This window comes from Lactuca serriola, chromosome 7, assembly GCF_051521515.1.
Source record: "Lactuca serriola cultivar US96UC23 chromosome 7, Lser_US96UC23_V15, whole genome shotgun sequence".
Taxonomy (NCBI): Eukaryota; Viridiplantae; Streptophyta; class Magnoliopsida; order Asterales; family Asteraceae; genus Lactuca; species Lactuca serriola.
In genome coordinates, this window is record NC_136414.1 from 93,799,779 (window position 1) to 93,824,321 (window position 24,543).

General features: G+C 40.0%; 1 protein-coding gene across 6 annotated transcripts; it reads left to right on the plus strand.

Moving 5' to 3' along the window:
- Window positions 1-3,761: 3,761 nt before the first annotated feature.
- Window positions 3,762-7,607, plus strand: LOC145061472 (putative serine/threonine-protein kinase PBL22). 6 transcript variants are annotated; one of them, XR_013687229.1, is made up of 5 exons: window positions 3,766-5,821; window positions 5,963-6,098; window positions 6,292-6,428; window positions 6,515-6,620; window positions 6,772-7,607. XR_013687229.1 is itself a non-coding variant. In XM_079008952.1 (4 exons), exons 1-4 carry the CDS (start codon window positions 4,421-4,423, stop codon window positions 6,518-6,520), a joined length of 1,680 nt encoding a protein of 559 aa, XP_078865078.1. In that variant the 5' UTR covers window positions 3,766-4,420; the 3' UTR covers window positions 6,521-7,607. The 6 variants fall into 6 exon arrangements, 3 of the variants coding, with proteins under 3 accessions (XP_078865079.1, XP_078865078.1, XP_078865077.1); XR_013687228.1 differs by having other exon boundaries at window positions 6,292-6,638; XR_013687227.1 differs by having other exon boundaries at window positions 6,292-6,620.
- Window positions 7,608-24,543: the final 16,936 nt, after the last annotated feature.

Below are 24,543 nucleotides of genomic sequence, written 5' to 3' on the forward strand. Positions count from 1 at the left end.
CGCGGGGTTTCGTTGGGCTTGCTTTGCTAGGCGTGACTTGCCTTGGGGAGTTCCTTGGTGCGGCTGAGCGCAACTCTTCATTCGTACTAAGCGCATGTCATCATTAGGCATATAAAGGCATCTCCTACCATTCTATCATGCAAATCCTAAGCAGATCCTTATCCCTAACTAGCATACGATTCACAGATTCGTAAATCAAATCATATGATAAAACATGTATGGGTATCCTTAGAAAACTTACTTACGGTCGGTCGATTGCATGCACCACACCCTTTTCTTTTATTAGAATACCCTTTTAATAAATCATTTTGCTTTTTGAAAAAAATTCTACCAAATCCTCAGTTTGAGTTCAGACAAACCCGAGAGCATGCCTGAATCCCTCAAACTAAGGCTCTGATAGCAACTTGTAACATCCCAAAAATAAGACCAAAATTTTCAATTTTAAATTAATAAAACTATTATCCTAAAAACATTATCATAACCATGGTGGAACAAATTGTATCCTATACATCATATCACATCAGAGTAATTATAAAATATGGAATGAGGTGGTGTATGCACCACAATCATCTCGGGCTCTTCCCATTCGAAATAGAAGTACCTGAAACATAAACTGCAAAATCGTAAGTACAAAGCTTAGTGAGTTCCCCGAAATACTACATACCATATATATCAGACATATAATGGGCCCCACCCGACATCGATCCCATCCGACATTGAGCCCCGCTCGATATACAAATTTGACAGTCATCTGGACTCGCCCGACATCGTATGCTTAGCATACTCCTTCTGGGGCCAGTATGCGCAGTGTACATGCTGGGTACGCCCAGTTTGCCACCCTACATCATTAAGCAGTTAATCGGTTGAGACCTCAAGACAAACTCTCATATCTGATCCTAAAGGGGGACTTATCACATAAAGTTGGCAACTTTACGCACATACATGGCTTAGTGGGACTCAAAATCTCAAAAAGAGCTTAATAATGTTCTTAACGATTGCATGGGCCAATAACTTCTATAAAGATGACATTTTTATGAACATGGGGACCAAATGGAGCTAAGATATAGCACCCATTACTTTTAGAGTGGATCAAAAACTCATATTTACTTCAAAAGACTGAAAATTGTCCATGAAACACAATAAAGAAGATATAGCATGAGAGATCATAAAGGTGTGAGCTTTTCACCTCAATAAGCATGGAAATAAGAATGTGATCCTAGAGCCACAAGCTCAATCATCTTCTCGAAGGGCTTCTCTTCTTCTTCTTCACCTTAAACACCAAAATCTCTCTATCAATCTCAAAAACTCACCAACACACTAAGGGTTTCGTTTTCTGGGACAAGAAGGATGGAGGATGGTCTAAAATGTCCATGAGGTGTTATAAAGAGGTTTAAATAGGGTGCAAACCCTAAAAATTAGGGTTTTCCTCTGCACTACGTATGCCATGCATACTTAATGTATTCCCCAAGTACGTGGGAAGAACCCACAATCCGAATTAGGCTAGTACGCCAAGTGTACCCTAGAGTATGCCCTGCGTACTAGCTAAGGGACCAAAATGCTACAATTTTTCAATAAAAGGGCTAATCACAAACTTACCAAACAAGAATGTTACAAAAAGTACCTTTAAAAATATATTTGAACCTTCAAAAACATATTCAAAGATTATATATGTGCATATATAATAATAATAATAATAATAATAATAATAATAATATTAGTAACAATAAAAATAATTTAAAGTGTTCATGTACTATATACATTATATATCATTCAACAATGTATACATAAATGTGCTTCTACCTTAGTGGTAAGATGGTGTGCTTAATTATTAGAGATCACCTTTCGAAACCCCCACCCCTTTCTTTGCCCACACACTACGATTTTTTTATGTAAATCAGATCTGATGATATGACATGTTACGTCAGCTGCATGTTAGCACGACAACCACCTCCACTTAAGGTGAAATTGACCTACTCTGGAGATGAAACTGACTTAAGGGCACATATGAAAAAAAAAGTATGCTAATATTAGACATTAACACACCAAAAATCGTTACAAAGAAAAGACCAGCAAAACATGCTAAACTTAACGATTTTTTTGTCAAAAGCTCTTCCAGAGGCACTTCGAAGTTTGAATTGTCTTCATTAGGACAAGGGTAGTTGTCCTATTGCATGACAAGGGCAATTTACACGACGTGATAAAGGTCATTTGTAAATCATAGTTGAAGCAGTTGCATCACAAGATCTTTGGACTTGGCATTCATACTTTGGTGCTCTCGGATCAAACCATGATATAAATGTATTGAACATTTCGCGTATATTGAACAAGTTTTATGATGGGTCCACTCTTTACTCACCATTTGAAGTAAATAAAACGACATATTACTACATGTATTATCTTGTTGTTGATACCTGAATTTGTTGTGTTTGTGTATACATTATCATGCTCAGTTGATCCAAAATGCATAAAGCAGAAAACATTTCAGGAAAGAGCATGAAAGGATGTCGAATGGGTATTTGTAGTCTTCTAGAAGCATTGGTGCATAATACAAAATCCAACTCTTTTATTATTATTATTATTATTTTAAGTATGAGCAACAAATAGCATCATTTCCTACTTATAGGCAAAAAAAAATTTTTTTTGACAAGAATGACAAAATCATATGTGTCACCTATATGACACCAAATGTTTGATGAAATGGATGACAACTTTTTGATGACATAGATAACAACACACCCTTTAGACATTTAGCTTATGATGTATATAAGAACACCCTAAGTAAGGCCAAATAACATAAACACTTAAGTTTGTAAAAAAAATGTACATATTACCCTTTTGTGTACTGTAGGTTCATTAAAGTTGAAAGTTTGAAATAAATATCTTTCAATTTTATTTTTTTGCGTATTATTGTTGATTAAAGCTCTTAAGTGTGGCAAAAATGTTCGATTTGAATGGTTTTTCAGTAAAAAGAAACAAGAAAAAACAAACGAATTACATATAATGTTTTAAAAACCGGTTTTTTAGTTGAACCGATATGGTTATCGGTTTCCGGTTCAACCGACTTAACCGGTTCGACCAATAAGTAAGCCGGTTTCTATAATTTGCATTTTTTTCGCATTTTCATACACATAGATACATACACACACAAATCAAGAATTTGATGTCCACAATTTCAAATATTAAAATACACATGAAACCAAGTTGTAAATCAATATAAATACATTAAAATAACCGATAACCATAAGTTTTACATCAATCCATGTGCATTAAAAAAAATGTCCTAGATAAATTTAAATGCGTCACAAAACTTAATAACATTTATCATGTTTTTATTCAGAAATTTTTTAAGAAATGTGAAAAACTATCAAAGTTTATTATACGAAAGCTATCAATTCCATATGTTTTTATTCAATTTAACGGGTTCAACCGGTTTAATTGAACCTATTCAAGCGGATTTTTGTAAAACTCGGCCGGTTCGATCCGATTTAGAAATAGATATAAACCAGTGATAATTGAATCTCTCCCTTCTCCGATTCCCGGTCCAACCGGTTCGACTGGTCGGTTCAATCAGGTTTTTAAAACATTCATTACATAATGATCCAAAAATACGTTAAAAAAAAGTAAATATGTATAATTTTGTCAAACTCAAACTTAACAAGCCAAAGTAATATACACCCACCTTCTATATTTCATTTTTTTTAGAACGGCATAATGTTGATTTAATGACCGATTAAAATTTTTGGACCTCTTCCCTCTTTTCATGATGCCCCTATTACTTAAGTCGCCTCTCAGTCCACTCGTCAATGTGAAGGCATGAAGAAGATGTCTACTAGCGACCTTTGACCCGAACTTTGAGCTTGTTTTCTCAATTCCTCTCTCTGCCCATTTGTTCTGCATATGCCTTTATCGCATTTGATACAGGCGGAAACATATGGAACACCAGGCCGCGGGGAAGCCACGATGTTTTTTTTCAGTTAAGTTTTTATCAAGTTTAATCAGTAGGGCTTAAAGTATACGTTTTTTTAACTATGTTCAATTCATTCACCTCCCCAATCCCATCTTCCACCATGTTCTCCTCTCTTGTTTGTTATCACACTTGATAGAGGCAAAAACAAATGGAACAGCGAGCCATCAGGAAAACCACAGGTTTCGGTTGAGATCGATTCAGAAGCACTGAATCGGTAGAAGGGTTTTTAACATATCACGGATATCAAGAGGTGTTTGCGAATCAAATTGGAATTGTTTTGTTATTGTTCTGATTTTGTTGAGAATACAGTATAAAGTCAATGGTCATCCTCTAATCAGACGCAACCTTCCTTTGCCTACCACACGTTTGAAAATCTTTTTTTGGATAGAGGAGATTTGAAGAAATTAAATCGTCCCAAGGGAAGCTACCCAGAAGACGTTAGGTACATCTTTAATGGATACTGACTCTTTATTCACACTACCAGATCAGACATGTCAACGGTTTACTCTGTCAGAGATTCAATTGGCAACCAACAACTTTGACGAGACTTTAGTCATTGGGCGTGGTGGATTCGGCAACATGTATAAATGTGATCTCAGCAAGATCGGGTCTGTAAGCCAAGTTGCAGTTAAACGGTTGCATGCCATGTCCAACCAAGGAGGCCATGAATTTGAGGCCGAAGTTAAGCTCCTCTCCAAGCTGCGACATGCCAATCTTGTATCTCTTGTTGGTTATTGTATTGAAGGGAAAGAGATGGCCCTTGTTTACGAGTTCATGCCCAATGGTACACTTAAAGATCATCTTTGCAAAGCTGATTGTGCCTTATCTTGGTCACAACGACTCAAGATATGCATAGGTGCAGCTCGGGGATTAGACTACCTTCACACAGGCACATCAACCCAAAATGGAGTTATACATCGTGATGTGAAGACGTCCAATATTTTATTGGATGCAAACTTTGCTGCTAAAATTTCAGATTTTGGATTGGCCAAAGTTGGTCGAATAGATCAGACACAAACTTATGTCAGCACCAATGTCAAAGGGACATTTGGGTATATGGACCCATGCTACTTCTATACTGGAAATTTGACTAGAAAATCCGATGTTTACGCCTTTGGAGTTGTTCTGTTTGAGGTGTTGTCTGGGAGGCAAGCGGTGGATTCAACCCTAGATGAAGAGCAATGGGGTTTGGCAGCTTGGGCTCAAGACCAAATAAAAGAGGGAAAATACAATCAAATTATTGACAGAAGACTGATGGGCCAAATCTCAAAAAAATGCTTGAAGGAGTTTGCAAGCTTAGCAAGTCGTTGTTTACATACCCAACCAAAAAAGCGCCCTACAATGGCAGAGGTTGTTGTCAAGCTCGAGTCAATTCGGTCACAAAAAAGAGAAAATGTGAATTCTGTCATTGATGAAGGAAGATTCATTTACAAGGTAATGTCTTTTTTCACAGGAAGAGTTGACATGATTTCGGATAATGCAGTAGGAAGGAAATCTGTGATGCCGGATGAGGTAGTAGGAAAACAATCTTCTACACCTGATCATGCAGAAAGCAGAAAATCTATGATGTTGGATGGTGAAGTAGCAGGAACATATGAGATGCCCGATGGAACAGTAGGAAGAAGATCTGATTTCAGTGGTCTGAATCTTCAGTTATCTAATAATCGAAGTGTAAGACATTTTACATACACTGAAGTGGTACGTGCAACAAATAATTTCAAACACACGGAGCATTCCTCAAGTTTAAATGAACTCATTTACAAAGGCTGGGTTGATGAAAGAACATATGCACCAACAAAATATGGGGTTGGTTTGACGATTTATGTTAGGAAGAAATATATTGAAACGTGGAAGGTATTTCAGTATGTGATATGATGAAGTGGAACTTATTTGAGCTAGCATAATGATTACACCTCATGTACTGTATAGTCATGGTTTCTAGTCTATTCTATATTATTAAGTTACTGATGTACATTTGACAATTTGGCTGTGCAGCTCGAACTTGAACTAGAAGATTTCAATCATCCAAACCTTGTCAAACTCTTGGGATATTGCTCTCAATGGGGAGAATTTTATTGCTTGTACGAGCTTGTTCGTGACACTACATGTTTAGATAAATATCTTTTCATAGGTAAACATGTCTTCCAATTATAATTTTGCAGAACTCTTCAGACTTACATCTCACAAAGTTGGTACATGTTGATAAACATCCCCTAAAATCAACACTAATTAATAAGACCCTGCTTTTCGGTTGTTCACGACATAGTGCAAAAGTAGACTGGCTTTGTTTTCTTCAAGACATAAATTATATGTTATATATGCAGAGCCAGGTAGCACATCACTTCCTTGGGTTTTAAGACTGAAAATAGCAGTAGGAGCAGCTAAAAGCTTGGCTTTCTTACATCGAAGGAAACATCCAGCATATAGCCAATTTAAAACGAATCATATATTGGTGGATATGGTAAATTAGACTGCATGTGATGCCCTTGGATTTTTCATCTTAGCATAGCATAGGTTTTAATTTCTTTCTCAAGTTTTTTTTTTCAGGATTGACTATCGGATTTTGAAGTGGAAAATTTATACGCCACAAAAGAACGGTTTGGTTATGTACTCGATGGATTGGCTGGTATTTTCAGTTCACTACCTGAAGACGGTATCTTCTTTTTTAAAAGTGAATTCCTTTGCATATTCTTTACACCCCACCAGAACATAGAGACATCCACTTGTCTGAGAAATCATTTACTCAACGGCTAAAAAGCTTGACTTAGATGAGAAGAGTGACCAATCAAACCCCATTTTGGCAGGTGCTGGAGTGAAGAGTGAGATCTCTGCTTTTGGAGTGGTACTACTTGAAATACTAACTGGGATGAAGTTGTATGATGAGAAGAGTCCCTCAGGAAAGCAAAATTTGGTGGAATGGGCTACTATATTTCTAGCAAATGAGTTTAAATTGGGATTGATTTTGGACCCACAACTTCTACATAATGGTTATCCTCCAAATGGAGCATTCAAGTTGGCTCAACTTGTTTTAAATTGTCTTCAATCAACACAAACCGGTTGTCCTTCAATGAAAGAAATCGTGCAGGTCTTGTGTGGGTGCTATGAAGAAGAAATCAGATCATTGTGTAGTCAAACATTATAGTGTTTTTTTTGGCATAAATAGATGTAAAAAAAGTAAGCTATATCATCTTGGAAGTTGTAGAAGTGTGAAGACTTGATCAGCTCTCACTATTTGAACAGCCTTACACTATTCCATTCAAATCTAGGGCAGGCTTCACCAAACGGACACAGTAATACTATTTGATTGGCCAATCATCTTAAGAGATTAGGTTGATTCCCTAAGATATAGGAGTCATAAATATCACATATACCTTCATCTCTTTCACTCGACTCTTGTCCACAATTGTTACCAAACCTTCAATACTTGACCAGCATAAGCCACACATCCAGTATTCGCAATAATGAGCATTATATCTTTGTGTTCATTAGCCATTTTTCATTTATAGGTAGACTGTGCTTCTGTGAAACTCCAGATAGGAAGTTTGGTAGGTTTAAGCCCTTCAAGTCTTCAACAAATGATAGAATATTTCACATTGGGTAATAACGCAAAATGAAAACAAAGACACAATCAATTTACGTATGTTGCTCACAGGATCAAGAATACCGGTTATGCCAATGGCTAACACAGGAGAAAGACTTTATTATTTTGTCGAATGGCTTTCTAATAATACATTAGGTTACATGAATTCAATGGATATAAACATGGTAAATGGCAGAAAAAGTCATTAACTTTTCACATTTTTTGATTTTGACAACTCATTTTTTCTGTTACAATTAAGGCACTATGTTTTCAACTTGTTGCAATTTTGACTAATTGACCGGTTTACTTTAGGTCCTTCGGTTGCCACTACTGACGTGATATGATGACGTGTCGGAAGGAAAAAAAAAGTGGCACAAAAGATACCATGTTTTCATTTTTTTTCTTTTTTGCAATTTGACACTATGTTTTCAATATTATCCATTTTTGACACTAAGTTTCCATTTTCTCCAATTTGCAACATAAATATATGCAAAGTCATAATTACTCTATTTACCCTATAATATAATAAAATATATGTACAATAGATTAAAAATGCATATTGAATTTAATTCCGATACATGGAACTCCGTGAAATGTCATTTAAAGATTTGTGTCTAAACAGTTCTGATTCGACAGTTTTCGTGCATTTGATTTCGCTTTGTGTTAAAAAGATATTATAGAAAGGAAATCAAATATTAGGCCCATGCCTAAGTTAGGAATTGAGTAATCCGCAAGTAATTAAGGATAATAGAACCTTAATTGCTTATAAAAATATAGATCAACATACAATATGTCCTATTACAGTGGGGTTGCAATGGTTTGACTAAGGAAATTTGACATATTTTTACCAATTGTTACAGTGTGACATCTAGTGTTTAGATGTGTCACCTAGGAAGCAAGTGTGTTACTCATGAAGTTGGATGTACCACTATGGTGAGAGTATGCCACTTTGGTGTATATGTAACACCTGATTCCAGGTATGCTTATGATTCCTTGTCGAGTAGAGTCATGACCCGCAGACAATTTAAGTAACCTACTCGACGAGTTGGGGGACTGACTCGGCGAGTAGGTGCTGGTTGAGTGAAACCCTAAATCTGAGGGTTTGCACCCTATTTAAACACCTTATCTCATCCTCCATCGCCTTTATTTCTCCAAGAAAACTGTGTATCGAAACCCTAGCTGTTTTTGTGTGTTATAAGGCAATTTCGGTACATTTGGTGGGTTGTGATGCTTGAATAAGAAGAGAGAAGCTTGAGAGTTCGAGTTGGGGCTTAGAGATTCAGAGATCTAGTTCCATTTTTAGCACAATCAAGGTAAAATGCCCCTGTCTTGGTCTTCTATGTGTTTATTCATCTTTAGACTTGGGCTTTGGGCACATTTAGGGCTTTCCAAGCCATATTCGGATTTGTGGAGTGTTATATGGGGTCTTAACTTCATATCTGAGTCATTGGAAGGGTCTAATGGCATAAATGTGCCCACTTTATGGCCATGAGAGCACCATGCATCTTGTAGAGCACCTTTTATGGCTTTTTGAGCGAAAGCGTCCATGTATGTGCACCAAGTTTGGAGCTTTACGTATGAAATGGACATTAGGGAGCCATATCTATGGTTTTGAGGTGTAAAGGCTCATCTAAATCGACTGTATAGTGTTGGTCAAGGATGGACTCACTAAGTTGTTCTTGGGACTCGGCGAGTTGCGGTGTAATGACCACCAAATCCTTTCTGTGGATGGACCAGTTGTTAGGGAGGAAAGTCCCATAGATGTTTAGACGCAAAAAGGGACCTGGGAATCATGGGACTCGACGAGTGTATGAAAAGACTCAGCGAGTCCAAGGCAATCTCCTAATCTTTGAAGATGGACTCGATGAGTTGTTCATACAACTCCGAGTCGTAGACCGGGCACGTTCTTATGAGGAAGATGAACTTACCGATTTCAAGGAAGAACTTGACGAGTCGGATGAAGATGGTCCTGGTGGTTTGAATGAAGGACAACTCATCGAGTTCTTGCTAGACTCGACGAGTGGAGTTGGGGTTGGATCGGGTTAGTGGAGTATGGATTCGACGAGTTGGTAGACTAAATCGGCAAGTAAGGTCAACTAGGAGTTGACTTTGACCAATGTTGACTCTGCCTGGTTTTTGTATTGACCCTGGTTAGGGTTGTATGTTATATTTGATGACTTCAGGGTTGTCGTGTAGGGATTGAGGAGTCAAGGTGAGCCAACCTTCACGCCGAGGACAGTTTAGACACTACACGACATCGAGGTGAGTTACCATCCAGTAGGAGTGGGTCTAAGGCACTAAGGTTGGCCCACTGGTAATTGTTAGTTAGGATGGTTATCTTTGTGATAATTGTCTGGTTTATTATTATTGGATATGTGAGTATGCTAGAATACTAGATATGTGAGTATGCTAGTTTGCTAGTTGCCATGTTATATGAGATAGTATTAGTAGAAGGGGACTAGTCCCCGATTCGGTCGTTAGGACCAATGGGTAGGTCGGACACCCTAGATATGTCGGACAACATGATTATGATATGATTTTACGTGTTAGTAGTAAGGGTGAAATAGTCCCCGTGTTCGGTTGAGATAGACCGGAGGTTAGGTCAGCACCCCATAATAGCTTGACATGTGTAGGTCAGCACCCCAGAATAACTTGATATGGGTAGGTCAGCACCCCATAATGGCTTGATATGGGTAGGTCAGCACCCCAGAATGGCTTGACATGGGTAGGATGGGCGCCCCAGAATCGCCTGGTAGTATGTATGCTATGTGATTGTATGGTATGTGGTATAATGGGGGAACTCACTAAGCTTTGTGCTTACAGTTTTAGTTTTGTTTCAAGAACCTCTTCGTCCAAGGGGAAGGAGTCGGCAGTGTAGGAGCGCATCACACACGCACACATATGATTTCCGCTTATAGTTTTATGGGATTATACTCTGATATTTTGTTATTTCAGATGATTTGGTTTTGAGACATGCTATTATGGTTTTATGTATTAACATGATTTTGGCAATGTTTTGATGAACGATTTTATAAATCACCTAATCAAAAGTGAAATTTTTGGCCTCGAATTTTGGGATGTTACAAGTTGGTATCAAAGCCCTGGTTTGAGGGATTTAGACACACCCTCGGGGGTGTCTAGACTCAAACCGAGGGACTAAAAGATTTTTCACAAAGAAAACAATTTCTAAAATTTTAAGTTAAAGAATTTTGAGAAAGGACAAGGTGTGTGATGCGTGCGACCGGCCGAGATCAAGTAAGTTTTCCCCAAGATACCCATACTTGTTATGTTATGTGTATGATTTATGAGTATGAGAACTGCATGCTAGATTAGGGCTAAGGATCTCGGAGGATGCCTTGTATGCCTGATATATGATTCTGAGAACTGCATGCCAGAGTAGGTGTAAGGATATAGGAGGATGCCTTGAATGCTTGTTGTATGAGTTGTATGCTAGGACTGTTTAGCCAACGGTAGGATAGCCTGATTAGGCTATGCCTAGTGTGGTTACTCATTGCACGAATGTTGCTTGATTTGTGCTAAAGGGGTCCTGACTAACTTTAACTAACTAGTGAGCGGATATGTAACAGTATTCGCAAGCTAGTTAGGGAAGGGAAGTAGGGACTCCTACTGTAGCTGATGACGGAGAGTAGGTCGGAGGGCGCCCTAGGAGAGCCTAGGATGAGATTAGTGGAAAAGGGTATCGGTAAAGGGACTTGGTGAAGTTGAAGCAATCCTTGAGGAAAGTACGTATAGATGTGGAAGGTAGTATGGGCCGGTACTACTGGAAGCAGAGGATCTGTACTCGAGTCAAGGAGGGTCGAGATGGAACCAAGAAACTTGGAGAGTGTGTGAGACCTCTCGAGAGCATGTATGATCCTAACGTTTATGTGTTTATTTGCAGTATGGTGACCACACGACATGGAGCAGGAGGCTCAGGATCAGGATCAGGCTCGGGTGCATGATTCGAGCAGGTTGATGATAGGCTACGCGAGTTCATCGCGTCTGAGATCACGAGAGGTATCCTTGACTCGACCCCGGTTATTTTTGGGTCGATCAAGGAAGGGATTGTTGAGCTAATGGAGGATCACCTCCGTGCATTCAGGAGTGACTTGGTGTCCAGCCTGTCGGGTAGGCACACACTATCCATTAAGGACTTCAGAGGGAGTGGTATGCTGGATTTTCACGGGGTGAAGGACCCCATTGCTACTAGGAGATGGATCACAAACATTGAGTCTGCGCATTCGACGAGCTTCTGCACAGAAGGGTTGAAGGTCTGCTTTGTTGCAGGCTGTATGAGGGATAGAGCTAGAGACTGGTGGGAGTTGGTTGGTGACTCATTGGGAGCCCCAGCCGTCGAGGCTATGACTTCGTCAGATCTTGCGACCAGATTCAGGGCTGAGTTTGGGCCGGCTGTAGAGCTTCAGCAGCTGGCCATGGAGTTTTTGGATATGTGGCAGACGACTGAGACAGTGGCGGAGATCACCGCCAAGTTCAGGGAGAGGGACCTGTTGGTACCCCAGTATGCGAGGGATAAAAGGATGCGGAAGACCCGTTGCCACAATATGTTGAGGGCTGATATTCGGGAGCATGTCAATTATTCAGTCTGCCCGACCCTGGAGTTTATGATTGCCAGGTCGCGGGAGAGGGAGCTCGATTTGGAGTACGTCAGGAAGAGGAAAGCAGAGACTAAGTAGGTGACAGGGGTTTCAGGGAAGAAACCCAAGGGATCTGACGTTAGGTCGAAGGGCCAGCCGGGCCAGAGCCGTTGCAGGAAATGCGGCAGGCCGCATGAGGGAGCTTGTAGAGCGGGATCGTCGGACTACTACAAGTGCGGCAATATGGGGCACTTTGGCAGGGATTGTACTGTCCCCGCCCCCACAGTGCAGATGTCAGGCCTGATTTGCTTCCATTGTAATCAAAGGGGCCATAAGAAGGTCAACTGCCCTAGATTGACAGCAGCGACAACAGCAGGGCCAGCGGCGGCGCCGACCTAGTGTCAGCACGGGTTACAGATGACCGGAAGGCCAAGGTAGAGGCTGCAGTGGTGCGGAGCCGAGCATTTCAGTTGACAGCTGATGAGGCACGCGCTGCACCCGATGTGGTGACGGGTATGATTTCTTTCTTATGATTTTATGTTATGTTGTTGTGATTTTGCTATGTTATGTATGTGCTCTTTTTAGGATTGTTCCATGCGAACGGTATCCCAGTTCAGGTATTGTTTGATTCGGGTGCTACCCGATCGTTTGTCTCTCTTGCACTTAGCAAGAAGTTTCCTAAGTCTTCGGGCATGTTGTATTGCCCTCTAGAGGTCGAGATTGCGTACAACCGGTCAGTGCGAGCATCAGTGGTCTACCGAGATTGTGTTTTGAGGATGTTCGAGGAGCGTTACCTGGTAGATCTGATTCGTATACCTTTGCAGGGGCACAAAGTTATTATTGGTATGGATTGGCTAAGCCCCAATGGGGCAGTGATTGACTGCGCGCAACAGTTGGTGCGGATCAGGACCCCAAGTGGAGGAGAGGTGGTGACTCAGGGCGAGAGGCCATAGCGAGGACCGACTTTATGTTCAACAGCGAGAGCTAGGCGCTACCTTCAGCAGGGTTGCGCATGATTTTTCGCCTATGTTATGGATACCCAGGAGGCGGATAAGGTGATAGTGGGTGATGTGCCCGTGGTACGAGAGTTTGTGGATGTATTCCCCGAGGAATTGCCTGGGATACCTCTGGAGAAGCAAGTAGAGTTCAGGATCGACCTAGTCCCTAGTGCGGCTCCGATAGCCGAGGCACCGTATCGGTTAGAAGAAGGACGGGTCGCATCGGATGTGTATAGACTATCGGGAGATGAATAAGGTAATGGTGAAGAAACGTGACCCACTTCCGAGGATCGATGACCTCTTTGACCAACTACAAGGAGCATCTCGGTTCTCCAAGATCGATTTGTGTTTAGGGTAACACCAGATGAGGGTCAGAGAGGACGATGTGCAGAAGACTGCTTTTCGGACGCGTTATGGCCTCTATGAGTTCGTTGTGATGCCTTTCAGGCTCACAAATGCTCCTGTCGCGCTCATGGATCTCATGAACCGCATGTGTAGACCGATGTTGGATCGGTCTATGATAGTTTTCATCGATCACATCTTGGTTTAATCCAAGACGCGAGAGCAACATGAGGAGCACTTGCGAGAGGTTTTGGATACTTTGAGGACAGAGAGCTTGTATGCTAAGTTCTCCATATGTGAGTTTTGGTTGCGCGATGTGCAGTTTCTTGGGCACCTTGTCAACCAGGACGAGATTTCGGTTGATCCAGCCAAGGTGGAGGCTGTGATGAGGTGGGAGGTTCTGAGGTCTCCATCTGAGTTTCAGAGCATCCTGGGACTGGCAGGCTACTACAGATGTTCATTCAGGACTTCTCCAAGATAGCCGTGCCCCTGACCCGATTGACGAGGAAAGTCATGGTCTTTCACTGGGAGCCAGAGCAGCAAACCGCATTTGAGACGTTGAGATAGAGATTGTGCGAGGCACCAATCTTAGTCCTGCAAGAGGACTTGGAGGATTTTGTGGTATACTGTGATGCGTCTATCTCGGGTTTGGGCGCGGTATTGATGCAGAGGGGGCATGTTATAGCTTATGCTTTGAGGCAGCTGAAGCCTCACGAGGCGAATTACCAGACGCATGATTTGGAGCAGGGGGCTGTTGTTTTCCCCCTCAAGATTTGACGCCATTACCTCTATGGGGTTCGTTGTACCATTTACACAGACCGCAAGATCCTGAGGTATCTCATGGATCTGCCAAATCTGAATATGAGGTAGCGTCAGTGGCTTGATGTGGTGAAAGATTATAATTTCGAGATCCTCTACCACCCGGGGAAGGCTAATGTAGTGGCAGTTGCGCGTAGACGCAAGGCAACACCAATTAGGGACATTTGTCAAAGGATGACAGTTGTGACATTGTTGTTGGAGCAAATTTGGGAGGCCTAACAGGAGGCCATGAAGGAGGAACATCGGAAGAGTGAGCGAATTGTGGGTCAGGTTTCCTCCTTCGATTATAATAGTCGGGGATTGTTGACTTTTCACCGTAGGGTGTGGGTCCCTTATCATGGGGGGTGTGCGCCAAGTATTAATGGCAGAGGTGCACAAATTCAGGTTCTCTATCCATTCCGGGGTGACAAAGATGTACATGGATCTTCGTCTCGATTATTGGTGGCCTTGTATGAAGAGCGACATAGCTTGGTTTGTGAAAAGGTGTATGACCTACAGGAAGGTCAAGGCTGAGCACCAGATACCTCACGGAAAGGTCCAGCCACTGGATACCCCACTGTAGAAGTGGGAGGATATTACTATGGACTTCATTACGAAGCTTCCCAGGACCGTACGAGGGGTGGATTCGATTTGGGTCATCGTTGATTGATTGACCAAGAGCGCCGATTTTATTCCAATTAAGGAGAGCATTTCGGCCGAAAAGTTGGTCGACATCTATATCCGTGAGGTAGTGGCGTGGCACAGGTTGCCAGTTTAAGTGATTTTAGACAGGAATGTGCGGTTCACTTCCAGGTTTTGGAAGAAGTTTCATGACGAGCTAGGTACTCAACTGCATTTTAGCACTGCCTTTCCCCTGCAGACGGATGGTCAGAGCGAGCAGACCATCCAGACTCTGGAGGATATGTTGTGGGCCTGTGTTGTAGACTTCGAAGGTAGTTGGGATACTTACCTTCCATTGGCTGAGTTCTCCTATAACAATAGTTATCATGCGAGTATCGACCGTCCTCCTTTTGGGATGTTGTATGGTAGGAAGTGCAGGACCCCGATATGATGGGCAGAGGTTAGGTAGAGGGTCATGGGGAGTAATGAAGTGGTACTCAAGACTGTAGAGAAGATCCAATAGGTTCGGAGTATGCTTCAGACTGCTCAGAGTCTACAGAAAAGTTATGTCGACAAGCGGCGGTCAGACTTGGAGTTTCAGGTCAGGGATATGGTGCTCCTGAATGTGTTGCCATCGAAGGGCATCTTTCGGTTCAGAAAGCGGGGCAAGCTGGGCCCTAGGTATATTGGACCCTTCAGGGTTATGACCCGGGTGGGCAAGGTAGCATATAGGCTGGATCTGCCAGCCGAAATGTTAGACTCATAGCACTTTTCACGTCTCCCAGTTACAGATATGTCTGGTGGACGATTCGACAGTGGTGCCTCTAGAGGATATTCAGGTTGCTGACAGCCTGAACTACATTGAGCGGCCACTTACAATCCTTGACAGGAAGTCAAGGGATCTGAGGAAGAAGAGGGTGGAGCTGGTAAAGGTGTAGTGGCAGTACTGCAAGGGCTCAGAAAGGACCTGGGAGTCGGAGGACGAGATGAGGGAGCATTACCCCGATCTTTTTCAAGATCGAGCAGCAGACTTCGAGGACGAATTCTAAGATAAGTGGGGGAGATTTGTAAAATTCCCCTCCTCTTTCAAAAATAAAGGTAAAATGCCCCTGTCTTGGTCTTCTATGTGTTCATTCATCTTTAGACTTGGGTTTTGGGCACATTTAGGGCTTTCCAAGCCATATTCGGATTTGTGGAGTGCTATATGGGGTCTTGACTTCAGATCTGAGTCATTGGAAGGGTCTCATGGCCTAAATGTGCCAACTTTATGGCCATGAGAGCCCCATGCATCTTGTAGAGCACCTTTTATGGCTTTTTGAGCCAAAGCCCCCATGCATGTGCACCAAGTTTGGAGCTTTACGTATGAAATGGACATTAGGGGGCCAGATCTATGGTTTTGAGGTGTAAAGTCTCATCTAAATCGATTGTATAGTGTTGGTCAAGGATGGAATCACTAAGTTGTTCTTGGGACTCGGCGAGTCGCGGTGTAATGACCACCAAATCCTTTCTGTGGATGGATCAGTTGTTAGGGAGGAAAGTCCCATAGATGTTTAGACGCGAAAAGGGACCTGGGAATCATGGGAATCGACGAGTGTATGAACAGACTCGGCGAGTCCAAGGCAATCTCCTAATCTTTGAAGATGGACTCGATGAGTTGTTCATACAACTCGGCGAGTCATAGACCGGACACGTTCTTATGAGGGAGATGAACTCACCGATTTCAAGGAAGAACTCGGCGAGTCGGATGAAGATGGTCCTGATGGTTTGAATGAAGTAGAACTCGTCAAGTTCTTTCTAGACTCGATGAGTGGAGTCGGGGTTGGATCGGGTTAGTGGAGTATGGACTCGACGAGTTGGTAGACCAAATCAGCGAGTAAGGTCAACTAGGTGTTGACTTTGACCAATGTTGACTCTGCCTGGTTTTGGTATTGACCCTGGTTAGGGTTGTATGTTATATTTGATGACTTGAGGGTTGTCGTGTAGGGATTGAGGAGTCGAGGTGAGCCGACCTTGACGCCGAGGACAGTTCAGACACTAGACGACATCGAGGAGAGTTACCTTCCAGTAGGAGTGGGTCTAAGGCACCAAGACCGGCCCACTAGTAATTGTTAGCTGGGATGGTTATCTTTGTGATAATTGTCTGGTCTATTATTGTTGGATATGTGAGTATGCTAGACTACTAGATATGTGAGTATGCTTGTTTTCTAGTTGCCATGTTATGTAAGATAGTTTCAGTAGAAGGGGACTAGTCCCTGATTCGGTCGTTAGGACCAATGGGTAGGTCGGACACCCCATATATGTCTGACAACATGATTATGATATGATGTTATGTGTTATTAGTAGGGGTGAAATAGTCCCCGTGTTCGGTTGAGATAGACCGGAGGGTATGTCAGCACACATAATAGCTTGACATGGGTAGGGAAGCACCCCAGAATAGCTTGGCATGGGTTAGTCAGCACCCTATAATGGCTTGACATTGGTAGGTCAGCATCCCAAAATGGCTTAACATGGGTAAGACGGGCGCCCCATAATTTCCCAATAGTATGTATGTTATGTGATTGTATGGTATGTGGTATGATGGGGGAACTCACTAAGCTTTGTGCATACATTTTCAGTTTTGGTTCTAGGTACCTCTTCATCCAAAGGGAAGGAGCTGACAGTGTAGCAGCGCATCACACACATACACATATGATTTCCGCTTAGAGTTTTCTGGGATTGTACTCTAATATTTTGTTATATTAGATGATTTGGTTTTGAGACATGATATTATGGTTTTATGTATTGAGCTGATTTTGGCAACGTTTTGATTAACCATTTTATAAATCACCTAATCAAAAGTGAAATTTTTGGCCTCGAATTTAGGGATGTTACAGTCTAGATGTGCCATTTGTGAAGGAGGTGTGCCAACTAGAAGGAATATGTATCAACTTGAAGGAAGGTGTGCCATTTGTGGAGTAGGAATGACATCTTGGAGGAAGATGTGCCACCCTTGGAAAAGGTGTGGCCTTCCTTGTAGAAGATGTGACATATTAGTGTAAGGTGTGTCACATGTGTTTCTTGAAGTGCCATGGTATCTCTAATGTGACACATATTTTTATGTTCACTATAATACTGAAGATCGTCTAAGGATGCTCAAAAGTTGAAGATGCTCAAGGATTATTGTATAATGTGCCACCATGACAATTGATGTGCCATGGTGATCTTGATGTGCCTCTTGTTGAAGCATGAAGTGACCCTCAATGGCTAAAAGGATTCTTAAGAGGATGCAAAGAGTTAGAGCTTCATTGATGCAAAAAGTTTCTTTCGATTTTTATGCCAAATAGTTTATGAAGACCTGAGATGATGGAGACTTCGTAAATACCTACTGGAAATTTACCATTTTGTATTTCCGAGGAGATACTACATGGATCAGCTTTTACCGACATTGAATGGTTTGTTGTATGTGTCAATTTAGGCGTGGCAAGCATGGCCGCCTATCCTTATCTTACTTTTTGTAATGACCCGGTCAATACATGTACTTTTTGCTTCTATAAATAGATGGCCATGGTGAATGACAGAAAGCGTGTCTGGATCTCACTTTCCTTGTAATATTTACAATACTAATATACAAGTCTCCTTATCTCCATTATCTTATCATACTTTGTTGTTCATCATTTAGTAACTTGTGTTTGCATGCAAACCATGTTACGATTTAACAATATCTTGGAACTTGCTTATATTTGTTGTTGTATTTTGCTGCTATGTTTCCTTTTTAAATCTGCAATCTTATTATTGTTAATCTATCTAACGATCCATGAGATTAACTTAATATTCTGTACCATAATCTTCTAAGCATAGGTTCTTCTCTCAACAACTTCAAATGGTTGCTTTCTAACTTTTCTAAAAACTTCTATAATCTTATAGAAAAAACTCTAATTTAAAAGTTATTATATACCGCTCAGATCACTTTTTTTTAAAAAGCTTAAAGAAAATAGCACACCTTTACTCTTTAAATGTATCTAACAATGTTGGAGGTTTAAATCGAGCTTAAGTACTTGTTTCAAGTGAGTATCATCATTTCTCTCAAAGAATGGAGAGATATTTAAGAAGAATTAGTAAGGAGGTATGGAGATCAGTAGAAAAAGGACCACATGTACCCATACTTTCACCCATTGTGACTTATAAAACACAAGCTAGACTTGGAGGTGGTTAAGTTTTCATGACCAGACCTACCAACGATGACTTAGATAAGATGCAGAAAGATGAAATTGCTTTCTAAGAAATCTCTTGTGGTATTCCTCCTAATAACTTTGATCTTATCATCAACTACAATCCTGCTAATGAAATTTGGGATGTTCTCAAGAATATATCTAAAGGAACTGAAAAAGCTCAAGACAAGAAGCTAACCACAACCCTGAATGTTTTCAACAACTTCAAAGCTATCCCTAGAGAAAGTCTTGTTGATTCTATGAAAAGATTAAAGGTCATCAACATGAAACTCGCAAACGCGAGTATCACTTGAAGTGATCATGAAACAAACCTATAGTTCATAAATGCTTTGGGAAGACAGTGGACTACGAGGATGACAGTAGTTCAAGGAGACAACAAGATAAAAAAATATGCTTCTACAAAAAATCTATGGTGAACTACAGGCTCAAGAGTTTACGTGATGAAAGATTGTATGGATCTAGGTGGACCATTCGCCTTGTTCGCCCACTCACTATAGTATGCCAACTGATCACCTCAATATCCTCATACTAGAGAATCATTATATCTAATCCCATATGATGACACATTGCAGCCATATGAACCGGAGATGGTCATTAATGATGAATCATCCATATTACAACACATTACAGTCAGTTCAAACCCTATAAGTGAGCTAAATAAGTTGGATTAGGTGTCTAAGCCAACAACTGAACTAGTATATACTTGAATTATTAGCAAAGTATTAGGTTGCCCTCAAACCTACGAATTGAATAGGATGACTTTTGGAGAGAGAGAGAGAGAGAGAGAGAGACTGATTTGTTGATTTATTATATGATTAATAAATAGCAGTAAATGAATCTGTTAATAAACTAATAATATATTAATTAGAAATAGTAATATTTAATTAAGAATTAATTAGAATTAATTTTAAGATTAATTGTATCAATTAAAAGTGGAGGGTTCTAATTATAATTGTTCAATATTTGAGCAAGAGGTTCCAGAATCTTCCTTGGAAGGGATGTATGGTTTCTAAGGATATTCCAGGGCATTTGGAATATTCTTTGCAGATAAATAGGAAGCTGGATAATTACCAATTTGAATTAATACTACTTTATTCAAATTAGGGTTATCTAGGGTTTCTTAATTCAAGTATAAATAAACCCTATGATCTAAAATTTTCGGACACTTTTTTTCTAAGAGCCGAGGCTGAAAATTTGATCTTTTCTATCCTCTTTCTTCAAGTCTCCTAGTGGCTAGGGTTGGGTGTGAACCATCAGAGGCACAAGATTTCTGGAGCTTGCTTCCAAAAGCTTTGAAGAATGATATTATGTTCATTTACTATAACAAATCAAGAGGTATGTAATCTTGCTTTACGAATTCTAATTTCATTAGGATTATTGTAGTTTGATAGTTCATAGTATGTTACCTTTATATGAAAGACATAGATCGTCTTAGGTTGCATGTGATTTAATCATTTAATTGCTAAATGTTTTTCTGCTTAGAGCATTGTTTTGTAACCTGTGTTTTCCATCAGTGGTATCATAGCCTATGACTATCTTTCATCTAATTACACATTACTGAATTTAACATAAAAAATTTTCAATTTTTGGAAAGATTCGATTTGTTCAGTTTTATCTTTCTAATATATTTTTGGATACTCATTATTTGGTAACTATCTATTTTATATCTGCCAAATTGGTGGTTGTCGAGGCCAACAAAATTAATATCCTAAAAATTACACACTAAAATAGTGTATAGTGGTAAGGGATCGTATCCACGGAGATTGGTTCAATTTATAACTCTATGAAGAAATCTCTTTGTAAAAATACTTGTAAGATAACAATAAAAAAAGAAAATAAAATGGGGGGGGGGTGTTTAGTTCTTTCGAGTGTTTGACAAAAATTAAAACTAGCTAGGATGAAAATATGACAAGTAAGCAAGTAAAATATTGGATTAAATTCAAAGAAGTGGAATTGATTGATTTTGGGGAACACCTCATCGATGATATGATTGACCTATCATTAGACTTAATGGAATAACACTTGTGAATTGGTTTAACATGGCTATAGCAATTCATAAGCACAAATTGCCTCAATTCTTCTTAGAAATCAAAATGGTTAGAGGAGTTCTTAACACATTTCCTTAATTGAAGTCACAAGATCAATGAAACATAAAATCTTGTGAAAATCAATTAGCTTTAAGCTGTAAGAGTCAGCAAGTCCAAAAGATAATCAAATGCTTACATTATCATTATGGAGGAAACATTTCCATGGTCTAAATGAAATGCAAACAAACATATAAACCATTTGTTGCTTACTAATTTGAAGGTCTATTACTTAACCAAGAAATTAATCAACAAAAACAAGCATTCATTCATCCAAGCTCATGATCAAAGATAAATAAACACAACAAGATGTTTAACTAGAAAACATTTCCATAAACATCAAACACAAATGTAATGATAAGTCTTCAAAGCAAATAATCATCCATGGGTTAAACCCTAATCAACCAAATGAAAATTTAGCCAATCATGGCCAAAGTAAAAGAAAAACAATATAGTTTAGAAGTCTCAAACATTTTCTTAGATGCAAGATGATAGGAAATTACACTAATGCTCCAAAAATTCTTCAAATCTTCCAAGACCCTTTGAGATAATATTGGTGTATGTTCTTCAAGTCATCCCACCCAAGAATGGCTCCAAAATCCAGTACAAAGGGGTTGATTTCCGGATTCAAAAAAGGTGCCAAAAGTCACCCACCAAACTTCCACAAATAGAGTCAATAAGTCAAACCCATAATCAGCTCAGGACAATTCACGCGGACCGCGTATCAGTCCACGCGGACCGCGTGGGTCACGCTGAATGTGAGATTTGGGCCTTTAACCATGCATTTTAACCCAAACTTCACTTCATCAACTTCAGCCCACATTCATAACTCTTTAGGACCCATTTGCCATTCCAAATCCTTCTAATGATTGACCCAATACTTCTTAAATTTTCTTGTAGCTCGATTCCGCGCCGCCTCATCATCATCCTTGCTTACAAATTAGATCCAAATTGATTTCTTCTTCTACGCAAGCACCTAGCCCAATCGCACCACTTCAAGTCCACAAGCAAATCACATGCCTTCATAAGTCCCGCATCCTTCTAAGCCTCCAATAACAAATAGTCTTTGGTAAATCATGCAATTAAGCTCAAAGGACTAGAAAGCACCCGGTAAAGGAGAAAAAATGACAAAAAGAGAAAATATGCATGAAGATTGACTAAAATGAGATGGTTTTAACTAAAAATAAACTATGAAAAGAAGTAATAAAAACGAAACTATGAAATCACCCCAAGCTTGAACCTTACTTGTCCTTAAGTAAGACAAGACTAAAATGAACTTGGGACGAACTACCCTAAAAATAAAAAGAATGGATAGAACCATGGAACCTATTCAACGTTAGTCAACATGGTCAGAATTGATCTCGCTACTATCTCACAACTTTTTCATCCGATGACAATGGGATCATAACCACAACTAGGACAACTCCTCTAGGTGAGTAAGGAGGGATGGTCGGTCGCAACCTCAATGGAATATGCATACAATGAATAACACCTATAGTAGGGAGAAAGCGACTGGATGGGCTCGGGTGGAGCTCTTCTTTAAGTGCACACTTTGATCTCACGTCTGCCGGCTTCTCTCATGTGTAACTAGGTTTAATCGCTCGGGCACCGTTGTAGGAATCGGCTCACTTAGCGTTGACCCGAACCTCCCGTAATATCCGACTCAACAGCCTCTCTAACATCACCAATTTGCGAAAAGAAACAACTCAATCTATATACAAATATACAATCCTAAATAAATGAATATCAAACGCCGGATGACCGAGATGTTGGAAAATTTGTTCAATAATTGAACCGGCCACCTGTCTAAGACAGTTGCAGCTATTTAAAAAAAAAAAAAAACTAGATAGATCATACTTGAAGGTAATGTATTAACAATCGAAATCAAGAAAACCCTTTTACTCAAAATTTGGTTCCCAAAAGTGTGAAAGTGGAACCGAAAGGGTAGTAATATAATCCAAATGGTCTAAGTGTGAAAATGACCATGTGTGGAGCATAAAGATGTAATGTGAGCTCCTTTATAAACTTGTAATATATATATATATATATATATATATATATATATATATATATATATATATATATTATATAAACAAAAATGATGAAAATGTCCAAGTGTGGACTAAAAGACTCTCTAAAATCCTAAGGAAATCGCAGGAAGATATGGTGATGTAAAGAGGCCGACTATGGATTCTACTCGGGGACAAGCACCAGTGCTTCATCCTAACGGTTCTAACATGATCAATTGTGATCCTCTCGGTGGTAGTAACCGCAAGGATAAGACATTCAGTGCTATAGTATATCCTAGAGTCGTTAGTATTGTATGCATAGTTCTTCATGAAAACTACCTGGCCATGATCACTTACCCCGTTAAGCTACCAACATCTGATCCTAAGTATGAAATCTCAAGCTGCAGCTAGTGGTCTCGGTTTGATGGGTGAGATAGCAACAAGATCCTGGACCAATAATGATACAATAACTATGAACCTGTTCCATGGCATCCAAGAGAGGTGAGAATAAACAGAAAACAAAAATGCATGAATGCTAATGCCCTAAGCTAAATGTCATGCAAAAATAAAAGATGAAAAAGAAGAAAATAAATTTTATTTTATTTTTTTAATTTTTTTTTATTTAAATGCAATTTATACTAAAATGTTATGCATCCTAATTTAAAATGCATGATAAATTAAAAAGAAAACGAATACCCCACCCCAAGCTTAGAAATAAGCATTGTCCTCAATGCTTGGGGCGAGGCGAAAGGGTGGGGTGGGGTATTCATTTTTTAGACATAATGTGACCCAAAATGAGACCTTGACTCACCATGAAATGACATTTCTCAAAATTCAAAAATAAGTTTGTTTCAATGCATCTTTTTAAAATTTTTGTGAGATTGGTCAAACATTCTTGAAAAGAGTTGAGATATACTGTGAAATCATCCATAAAAACCTCAATTATGTTTTCAACGTATTCCGAAAAGATACTAACCATACAACGTTGGAAAGTGGCCGGGGCATTACATAATCTGAATGGCATTATCCAGTATGCAAAAGTACCAAATGGACATGTAAATGTTGTCTTTTCTTGGTCCTCCGATGCCATCGGGATTTGGTGAAAACCGAAATACCCGTCAAGACAAAAATAATGAGATTTCCTAGCCAACCTTTCTAACATTTGGTCAATGAAAGGCAATGGGAAATGATCTTTTCGTGTGCTTGCATTGAGCTTACGGTAGTCAATACGTACTCTCCACCCGTTTTGCACACAGGTGGGGACCATCATACCTTTGTTGTTTTCGACCACCGTGATTTCCGTTTTCTTTGGCACGACTTGAACTGGACTCACCCACTTGC